The sequence below is a fragment of the Neomonachus schauinslandi genome, chromosome 6 (assembly GCF_002201575.2).
Source record: "Neomonachus schauinslandi chromosome 6, ASM220157v2, whole genome shotgun sequence".
Lineage (NCBI taxonomy): Eukaryota > Metazoa > Chordata > Mammalia > Carnivora > Phocidae > Neomonachus > Neomonachus schauinslandi.
In genome coordinates this window covers 18177256-18188761 of record NC_058408.1, presented here as the reverse complement: position 1 = coordinate 18188761, position 11506 = coordinate 18177256, and the positions used below count along the sequence as shown (strand labels likewise).

The following is an 11506-nucleotide window of genomic DNA, read 5'->3' as shown; positions in this document are numbered from 1 at the left end:
TCTCTTTTGTTTCTTTAATTCATCAGTTTGCATTCATCAATTGCTTCAACTGGTAACTGGTTGGAATGACTTTGAGGGATAAGTAGGGAGGGGTTGATTACTAACAGTTATATCTTTATATATCTCTAAACTTACGATAGACATTTGTGAAACAGAATAGGTCTGAGATCCTGGGATGAAGTCACTTTTTAGAAGTTAAAATCTCTGTCTTACGATTTTCTTAAATTTCACATTAAAATAATGAGAATTACATATAACAGCTTTTGAGTGGATTGCAGATGTTGTGTGCCTAATTTGCAAAGTTACAGAATTTCCGGGCATAAAAACACTTAAAGAAGCTTGTTAGGTTAAGAGGTTGGCACTGTAAAGACTAAGTTAGTGCGAATAACAGGTAGAAATACATGTGATATATGATCTGGGAGTTAGGTAATGGAAATAAATAGTGGCATAATATTTGATAAAACAATTTGATAAAACAATTTGATAAAACAATTGCTAAATGTTTAATGGAGTAACTATTTTAATATTATCCCTCCCAGATAGCATACTCGAAAATTTACTCTATTTCTACCATATTTCCTCATTTTTAGATAGCTATATATTTATTGTACTTATTTCAAATTAACAGATTCATTGCTTTGAATTTGGAGATACTTGAACTGAAAATTTTAAAAAAACATATTATTTGTTTTTAACTAACATTATTTTTAAACACAAGTTTATTCTATGTTTCTAGACGTAAGAATATCCAATAGAATGGCTATATGGCATATTATGAATTAAATGCATTATATTGGTCTCTCCTTTTCTATTATAGTATATAGCATGTGGTAAAAATTCTTTTTTAAAATTTTTTTATTGTTATGTTAATCACCATACATTACATCATTAGTTTTTGATGTAGTGTTCCATGATTCATTGTTTGTGCATAACACCCAGTGCTCCATACAGAACGTGCCCTCTTTAATACCCATCACCAGGCTAACCCATCCCTTCCCACCCACCTCCCCTCTAGAACCCTCAGTTTGTTTTTCACAGTCCATCGTCTCTCATGGTTCGTCTCCCCCTCTGATTTCCTCCCCCTTCATTCTTCCCCTCCTGCTATCTTCTTCTTTTGTTTTTTCTTAAGATATATGCATTATTTGTTTCAGAGGTACAGATCTGTGATTCAACAGTCTTGCACAATTCACAGCGCTCATCATAGCACATACCCTCCCCAATGTCTATCACCCAGCCACCCCAGCCCTCCCACCCCATCCTCCACTCCAGCAACCCTCAGTTTGTTTCCTGAGAATAAGAATTCCTCGTATCAGTGAGGTCATATGATACATGTCTTTCTCTGATTGACTTACTTCGCTCAGCATAACACCCTCCAGTTCTATCCACATCATTGCAAATGGCAAGATCTCATTCCTTTTGATGGCTGCGTAATATTCCATTGTATATATATACCACATCTTCCTTATCCATTCATCTGTCGATGGACATCTTGGCTCTTTTGTGGTAAAAATTCTCGTGAGAAAAACTTCCTATGCATTTCCAATTATTTCCTTAGAATAAACTTATAGAAATAGAAGAGCTTGAAAAAAAAAGGCATGAATATATTAATGACTTTTAAGATATATGGAAAAACTTGGCTTCTAGACATACAGTATCAATTTATTTTTCACACTCAGTGAAATTTATACAAAACTTTTACAAAATTATTTGGTAATTGAAAAAATTAAATTCAATAAAAGTATAAATGTTAAAGAAATCATAACTGTATAGAGTTAGAAGCTAACTTAATAATTAATGTGATCATATCATTTTTTTAAAGAGAAAAAAATTTAGGGGTGCCTGGGTGGCTCAGTTGGTTAAGCGACTGCCTTCGGCTCAGGTCATGATCCTGGAGTCCCGGGATCGAGTCCCGCATCGGGCTCCCTGCTCGGCAGGGAGTCTGCTTCTCCCTCTGCCCCCTTCCCTCTCGTGCTCTCTGTCTCTCATTCTCTCTCAAATAAATAAATAAAATCTTAAAAAAAAAAGAGAAAAAAATTAATTGCAATATAAAATGCACTTATAAAATGTCCACAGAAGGCATGTAATTCTTCACTGCTATATAAATTTACCTGGAATACTTTGATCACCTTCTACTGTTATGATGATATCACCTAAAACATACTGTAAACAATGAGTTATACTCTATAACAAATGCATCACTGATTTTTCAGCAATCTTGGTTTAATAATAATTAGTTTAAGACTATATAATCACATCTATATTCTGGAATGTCCATTTATTTTCATGTAGTGTAGCAGAATTTAGACTATAATTACACATGAATGGTACAGAAAAACATTCACCACCAAATTATTTTATACCTTCATGACAGGTTCTACATTCTTTCTGATTGAAAATACAGCTTGAGCTATGGTCTGCAACATAGCTCTAGGATTCTCAATGCAGTAATTTGTGTACATGTGTGTCTATGTGGGCACCCATGGAACAACTTAAAGTGTATCTTTAATAAACAAGTGCAACATTACTGCCAATTCCTTTGTATGTTTAAATATTATACTCTGATTATTTGTAAACAAACAAAACCCCACACAAATACTCTTACCTCTAGAAAAAAAATCCTGTCAACCCATAATTATTCTAATATGTTTTACTTGAACACACATTGAATTTTTGAAAGATGCATATAGTACCTTAGATAATAAGGTATAAAAATGTGTTTCAAATTTTATAGCATGAAATGTGCATTTCTAATGTTATATGCAGCATAAAGTTCAGATCAAGAAATCCTAAATCCTGGATCCCCATAGTTCATTTAGAAAACTCCTCAAAGTTATGGCTCTTGCAGCAGGTTTATCACATTTAACATGACAAAGTGTTCCATCTCCTTCCCTATTTCAAGTATCCAAAAAAAAAAAAAAAAAAAAAAGAGGCTCAAAATTTCTGTAGGTTGTAACTGAAAATGCAAAGCTTTAAATAGTTAAATGTGCTTTGAAATAAGATATAAATTGAAACAAGTTTCTTAAGTATTTAATTTGTATTAGGCTGATAAGTACTAGGACTTTCAAACAGTTTTATTAAATGAGTATTTCCTCAAAAGTAATAAAGAACACAATTTGCCTATTAATATATGGTTCTGGGATTCTGGAGAAAAATCAATCTTGATGTTTACGATTTTTTCAACACTGTTGACTTTAATTTTGTTTTCTTTTTAATGATGTTAATATTCAATCTGAACATAGATATTTAGCCTCAAACTACTTATAATGAAATGAGTTACTTCTGAAAAGGAAACTTTAAAGCACTAGAAAGAGAATTTACTAAAGCTGTTTAATATGTCTTTCAACGTCATCGGAAATCCTGCAGTATAGAAAATATCTGGTACCTTTAAGGTTTCGGACTGAACTGATCTTCTGAAATGTTAATGCCATTAAAAAAACCAAAAAAGTCAAATTGAAAAGACTCTGCAATAAAGTACTGTTTCTAAAAGTTGCAGACATGATCCCATCATCTGAGAGCTAAGCACTGCTTCTTTACCTAGGCACACTAAGTTCTCAGCTGAGAAAATAATCTAACCTGGTCCTTAACATATTCATTAAGTAGTATGAATATTTTAAGGTCTTTCTCCCTTCAAGAAAAAAATTTGATGTCTCACTAAAGAGTAATAAGGAGTGTCTTACTTTGAGACATTAGACTTTCTGGGATTGGCCCAACTGTATAAAATTTTAAGAAGTGTGTGAAAGTATGGAATCATTATTACTCTGTGAAAACAGTGTGACAAAATTAAACATCACTATGTCGAACCCTTTTCTAGCATTAACTCAAAAACAGAGATCATGAGTCTTCTATAAACTTAATTTTAAAAACACACAGAAGTGAAAAGTGCTATTTTTCAAAAAGTACAATTTTTTTCCCTACTATGTATCAACATGGAATGATTTCGGTTCTCCTGTACTAAAAGCTGGACTTTAAAAAAATGCTTGGGCGCCTGGGTGGCTCAGATGGTTAACCGTCTGCCTTCGGCTCAGGTCATGATCCCAGGGTCCTGGGATCAAGTCCCGCATCGGGCTCCCTGCTCCTTGGGAGCCTGCTTCTCCCTCTGTTTCTCTCTCTCTCTGTCTCTCATGAATAAATAAATAAAATCTTTAAAAAAAATGCTTAATATAATGATTGTATTGTAATGCTTAATATAATGATTTTGTATGTATTGTAATGCTTAATATAATGATTTTAATCAGCAGTGGCTTCACTTTCAGCTGGACCCCTAATAAGTCTTCAAATTCCCCTTTTTTCCTGCAGGAACTTTTGGTTTTGCAAAACTTTGCTTATGTGCATGCTGCTTGGGTGTACTTCTTCATAAAGGAAGTCTGCTGTCAACTCATCCCCGTTGTCTATCTCAATCTTTCTAATGACATCCACTTGTAGTTGTCTTTCTACAATTCCTAGCAGAAAGCTCTTGCATCTAGAATACAGCATCCATTCTCTTATACTGCATGTGTATCCAGGCATTGAGTAAATAAAAACTATGGACTCCAAATAGTCTCCTTCATGGGAATGTTTATACAGGAAGAAACGGTAATGTGCTGAATCTTTGGGAATCCTCTTTGGCAAATCTTTTAGTTCTGTATTTGTTGTGTTGGCCAAAATTATAATTTCATTTTTTATGTCTATTTCCAATTGCACATAGTTGAGCTGTCTGTTACTTAAATGTTCCAAAGCCGGAAAAGCTTCTTGAGAAATAGGAAATGCTACTCCTTGTAGTGTTTGATGCTTAGTGTCCACACCCATGTCAGTTTGTACCTCATTAATTTTAATCTGCCGTAATTCTTCCTCAGCTGCAGTCAATGGGGCAGGAGAAGATTGTGACACCAAGTATTTTTTATAACCATGTAATGATACATCTTCCTTTACTGTTCCAAATACTTCATCTTTAATGTGGCCACCTCCAAATTCCTTTTTCAGAGTTGCTCTTGTTGCTGCGTACAACATTTCTTGACGAACATGAGAATGATCTGGAGACCAGGCAGTGAATATCCATTCATAACCCTGGGCATTCTGAGAATCTAACCTGAATAATATATAGCATGGTTGTTTGTCCTCCAGTAAGGGTAAAGCAAAGGAATCATAATCCTTATCCCAGGAATCTGAAGGCTGACTACATGATCCAATCACAAGTTTCTCATTTTCTTTTTTTTTTTTTTTTAAAGATTTTTTTTTTTTTTTTTTTTTATTTGAGAGAGAATGAGAGAGAGAGAGCACAAGAGGGGGGAGGGTCAGAGGGAGAAGCAGACTCCCCGCTAAGCAGGGAGCTCGATGTGGGACTCGATCCCGGGACTCCAGGATCATGACCTGAGCTGAAAGCAGCCGCTTAACCAACTGAGCCACCCAGGCACCCCACAAGTTTCTCATTTTCAATAGATATTTTTAGAAGTCTGTATTTTCCATTTCTTGCTCTGGCAAAGATATCTTTAACATCTTCACTTGCTTGGATGCCGGTCTGATGGGACATGTTGGCGGCTGTGGGCTCCCGGCTCCGGGGCTAAGTGCTGAGAGCCGATCATATCATTTCTTTGATGTGGTGATTGGGTTCAAAACCAGCTCATTGTAATGAGTAGTTATATGTTCCTGAGGATATAGACACATCTGAAATTAGATTTTTTTCCTTGATACACATTTTTATAGCATTCAAATATCAAGTGATATCTTGTAGATATCTTAGAATTAGAAATGAAGTAAGTGATATCCCAGACCACTGCCAAGATGAAACAGCTAAATTTGATTTTTTATTATATCTATCCTAGCCTACAACTTGAGTGAACATCTTTATCAAGCTGAGAAAACAATGGAACTGTTTTTCCCTAAATGACTAATTATTGGAATTTGGCTGTCCTTGAAAGGCTAATACTCTCTGTTAGATAACTTTTATGGCTATATTGAATAGATGTAATTATTTAACAAGATGTTTGAGTATGTGCTGTATGCGTAAGATAAGAAATAATGTGACTTTTTTAAATAAAAGTAATAGTTTATTGTAGACATTACAGTAGGACGATGAAAGTCCAGGACTACACTCACAGAACTACAACAGATATTTTTATCTATCTCAACTTGTAATTCTTGCCAATGTACATATTCAATGTTTACATATTTCTCAAAAATATTTTGATATTATCTTTGGCTAAAATTAATCCAGTTTTGCTCTCATATTTGCTGCAATCTGTTTTTTCTGTTTCTTGTCAGTCTTTCTTTTCCATCTTCTATCACTCTAAGTAGTAATGCCCTTCACACACACACACACACACACACACACACACAAATAAGGGATTGTTTCCTTTTATATTTTACAAATATTGGATAATCCCATATACAACTTATTTTTTCTCAATATACAATGTAACATGAAAATGCTTATGATTTACTAGACAAAAATCTGTCTTATTTTAATGAGTGTAATGGATCTTTGCCTAAATCTTATATCTATCATCCTTGAATTATGGTAATGGTATAGTCATTTTTTGATATGGAGCTCCAGAATTAAAATTATTTGGCTTGGGGCGCCTGGGTGGCTCAGTCATTAAGCGTCTGCCTTTGGCTCAGGTCAGGATCCCAGGGTCCTGGGATCGAGCCCCACATCGGGCTCCCTGCTCTGAGGGAAGTCTGCTTCTCCCTCTCCCACTCCCCCTGCTTGTGTTCCCTCTCTCACTATGTCTCTCTCTGTCAAATAAATAAAATCTTTAAAAAAAATAAAATTATTTGGCTTTTGTATATGTAAAATTCTAATTTTAATATATATTGAGAATGTCTGACAAGCAGAGATGTTTAGGGCATCTTTAAATGTGTTTGTTGTCATGTTTGTTTTGCAAATGGCCTAGTCAAATCTCATTAGATCACTTTTCTTTTGGTATTGTCTTTTCTTAACAATTGGTAGAAGTAATTTCTATATATTAGAGAAAAACTCTTTAATATATGCTTTATAGTTTTCCAATCATTTTGATTTCTATGTTTTTTCTTATTTTTCCACATAATGCTTAGAAATATATATAAATTCTGTTTTCCTTTATCTTCTGAGTTTTCTAGGTTTCTTATACTACCAGTCATAGGTTTCTGAGTATATTTGTGAATTTTATATGTAACAAAAGTTTTCTTTATAAATTCAAAGAGAAAATTACATTTGCTTTAAAAAAAAATAACGACCCACCTGGAATAAAAGTTGACTTTCTCCTTACATTACATAAAAATATATAATTTAGATTGCTAATATGTTTAAATATAAGAAAAATAGAGTTTTGGAAAAAACATTAAAATACATGTGTAATATCTACCGTATTTTATACCATAGCCTAGTTTTTACATTTTAAAGGTTTTGTACATAAATCAGAAAAAACCTTATTTTATTAATGTTAGCCATACATGTTAATAACTGTATGTATTGTATACATAGAATAAATGAAGGATGAATTAATATGTGAATATAAATTAAATAATAGTTTTAAATAAAGCTAAATATTTTAATGTTTATACAAAGTTTTACTCCTTCTGTTACCTACATTTCCTAAAGTTTTCACAATATATTGTATTTTTCAAATTTCAAAATATTTTCTTTTCTATTCTATGTTGATCATTCAAATATTCACCAATTCTATATTGCCAATTCTATATTTTATTTTCTTATTTTTTATCTATTTATATTTTAAACCTGCTGGAATATTTTCAATATAAGCATTGCTTATATCTTTTATTTTACTTCATTACCTCTTTTTCTTTCTTGATCGTTCATTTTTCTTTGGTCCTTCCATACCTTATGATGATATTAATTTTCTCATGTACCTCCACTTTTTGAGACACAGTTTGGGGTTGTAATTTCTCACAAGTAAATTCTTTCCTACCCACAGACTAACCTCTTGCAATGATGCTAGGACAATAGGCAGCTATTTTCAAGTTTTGTTTCATGGGTATAATAGGTCCCTTCTGGCTCCTATCCAAATGCTAGACCTCAGCTCAATTCCTATGACCTAGACTGCAGTTTCTATGATAGTCATCACACCCGGCAACAGGACATCTGATCTTTGTCCCTGCCAGATAACATGTGACAACTTCTGATAATATTGCTGTGGGTCAGCTATTAATTTTTGATATCCAAAAATTTTCTTTCTTGCATTAAACCTTCCAAGAGTATATTTATTGATTGTATCCTGCATTTCTACATATGTGGAGAGTGAGGTGGGCCTTCCGTTTGTTCAGCCATCTTGACCAGACATTCTTTACTAACAATCTATAGATAGATATGACATACCACAATATGTATCCAGTGTATGAGTCATAGTTTAGTTTCTTTTAAATATTATTAAGGTAAAACCATTAAATTGTTGTTATACTTTTTTGCAATCTAAGTAATTTATTTATGTGATAGATAAATAAGTAGATATATTTTGGATTATATTTTAACATTTATTCACCAATTAAAAGTTTTCTATGTAGAATTTCTTTTAAAAATGTTGGTGATGTGGACAGTAAAAGGAAATTAATCTTTTTTTTTTATGAGTTCGGGTCTTTGAAAACATGAGTATGGATTTGGTAATAAGTTGTATCCTACTTTTTTGAAACAGTTAATGTAAGCTCCAAATTTTTGAGAATTTAAAAGTAAGATAAACCACAGTAATTTGCAGAAGCTATATTCTAAATTTACATATTCTTAAACTCATTAAACATCTTTTAATACTTTTTTTAAAGATTTTATTTATTTATCTGACAGAGAGAGAGACAGCGAGAGAGGGAACACAAGCAGGGGGAGTGGGAGAAGGAGAAGCAGACTCCCCACTGAGCAGGGAGCCTGATGAGGAGCTCGATCCCAGTACCCTAAGGCAGACACTTAACGACTGAACCACCCAGGCACCCTTAATAAGTTTTTTTAAAAAAATTATTTATTTATTTATTTGAGAAAGAGTGCATGAGTGGGGGGAGGGACAGAGGCAGAGGGCGAAGCAGAGCAGGGAGCATGACATGGGGCTAGATCCCAGGACCCTGAGATCATGACCTGAGCCAAAAGCAGAGGCTTAACCAACTGAGCCACCCAGGTGTCCCTAAAATTTATTAAACATTTAAGTTAAGACAAACATATATTACATTGTAACAATGTTTTAAGAGATTTATAACTAATAAAGCAATGCTATTCTTCTGTTGGTTTTGATATCAGCTAACTCCTGAGCGTTTTTTAATAACTTTTTTTTAAAATAAAAGGTTAAGGGGCACCTGGGTGGCTCAGTCGTTAAGCGTCTGCCTTCGGCTCAGGTCATGATCCCAGGGTCCTGGGATCGAGCCCCACATCAGGCTCCCTGCTCGGCGGGAAGCCTGCTTCTCCCTCTCCCACTCCGCCTGCTTGTGTTCCTGCTCTTGCTGTCTCTCTCTCTGTCAAATAAATAAATAAAATCTTTAAAAAAAATAAAATAAAATAAAATAAAAAAATAAAATAAAATAAAAGGTTAAGACTCAAACTTTGTTTCTGGCTTTCCAATTGCAGTATATATATATGTGTATATATATATTTATATTTATATATAAATTTATATTATATATAAATGTTATATTATATGTAATATTCAAATTTATATAAATTATATATAAAGTATATATATACTGCAATTGGAAAACCTGAAACTATATATATATATATTTATATGTATTTATATATATATATATTTCTTTTTTTTCCTAAAGGAGTGTTCTTGCCAGAAACAATTCCATTTTCCCAGACTCTGATGGCATGTCAAATCTGTTTGAGCTCAGAATTAGGCCATTATCCCAGAGACACTTCAAAGTCTGATGATCCCCCAGAACCAAACAGAAATATCCAGTGTTCTGTAACTCAGAATGAAATGGGTCCTCTGGATTAAATTAACCAAGCACTCCATCCATGTCACTTTATTAGAATAATATATAGTCATTAAAAGATTTAATCTGGTCTTTTTCTGACCTCATGTACACTTTTTTTCTAAAATTAAAGTTTAAGCTGCACAGACAATTGATAAACACCAATGTTTAAAATAAAAAAAAAAGATTTGAAAAATGCAAAGGGACGTTAGTTTTTAGAGAGAAATACAAATTTTAGAAATAAGTATAGAGTTAGTACTTATCATAATTCATAGAAAAATATCTTAGGTTTAGTTAGATAAAATAGGAAGCATAACATTCCTGAGTTTCAGAGGCAATGTTGAAAGAAGTGGACAGAAGAAGGAGGAGAATATACACAGCATTTACATAGTTTCAACGGATGAATGAGATGAGCTATGGATTGGAATTCCATCCAAATGGCACAAAGTGTCCAAATGACACTGAATTGTGCAGGCACCAATCCTGGTTGTCCAGATCCAAGGTACCCATCTGATACTAATGAAAGCATAATTTTAAAAAAGAATATGCAAAGGAAGTAAGTCATGTGCTTGGCCAAATTAATCAAATTAAACATTTTTTTGCAAATTATTTAGTCAAAGAGACAGACTATTTAGACATAATGTATGATTTTAATTTCTGTTTCACTACAAAATATCTAAAATTATTGCATGGACAGTAATGATAATAGGTTTTCTGGTCTCTCAGTAAAGTATTTCTGTGTCTCTTATTCTTTTTGTGTGTGTCAAGTGGCACTTAGTCTCTCAGCTTAATGAGCTTAATAAAACTTAATGAAAAAATCTTCAAACCTAATGAAGCACTTTAAAATGCAAAACAAAGGAAAATAAAGATTGGACAACAGCTATAGACCAAAAAAAATTCTGGGGGGCAGGACGTGGATAGGGCATAAATCTATCATAATGAACATTTAGAAAAAATTAGAGATTACTTGACAAAATATGCAGTGCTCCTCGCATTAATTAAGAAAAAGCTATCCTGTAAATTAATTTGAATTATATGTACACAGAGAAATAGATATGCATTTATGTTGTATTTCACAATTCTGCATACATTGAAAGCTTTACTGCACAAAACTACACAGAATAAATTACTGTTTTGTGATGAGGCTTATGCAAGGTGGGTGTTAGGGATTCCAGGATATTGTAGAAGACAAGGTAAGCTGCAGGTAATTGACATTATCATAGAGTTTAAAATTTAATTGCATGAACTTTTCTGAAGTTCAGGTTTTCATGCAATCTGTCTTGTGAAAGCATCTCTATTAGATTTGATTTATAAAGAGATTCAATGACACATTAAAAATAAGTAAATAAATACAGGGAACAGTGACAATGAAAACTAAATTAAGATAAAAATACCCTAAAGTATTAAAGAGGGCACTTGTGATGAACACTGGGTGTTATATGTAAATGATGAAAAACTAAATTCTGCTCCTGAAACCAATATTAAACTATATGTCAACTAACTAGAATTTAAATAAAAACTTGAAACCAACAAACAGAATACCCTAAAGTCATTTGACTCATATAAAACATTAATAAATCAGTGTAAGGTCAATAAAAACCTATGATATATTCTGAACTCCAGATTTTTTACAAAAGAATAC

The 11506-nt window shown here is 33.0% G+C and overlaps 1 protein-coding gene across 1 annotated transcript; it reads right to left on the bottom strand.

The window, feature by feature from the left end:
* Positions 1-4272: 4272 nt before the first annotated feature.
* LOC110577357 (twinfilin-1-like) lies at positions 4273-5506 on the bottom strand. The gene is made up of 2 exons (XM_021686642.1): positions 5396-5506; positions 4273-5175 (listed from the first exon to the last, which is right to left on the bottom strand). The coding sequence occupies exons 1-2, from the start codon at positions 5504-5506 to the stop codon at positions 4273-4275; spliced, it is 1014 nt and encodes a 337-aa protein (XP_021542317.1).
* Between the last annotated feature and the right edge of the window lie 6000 nt (positions 5507-11506).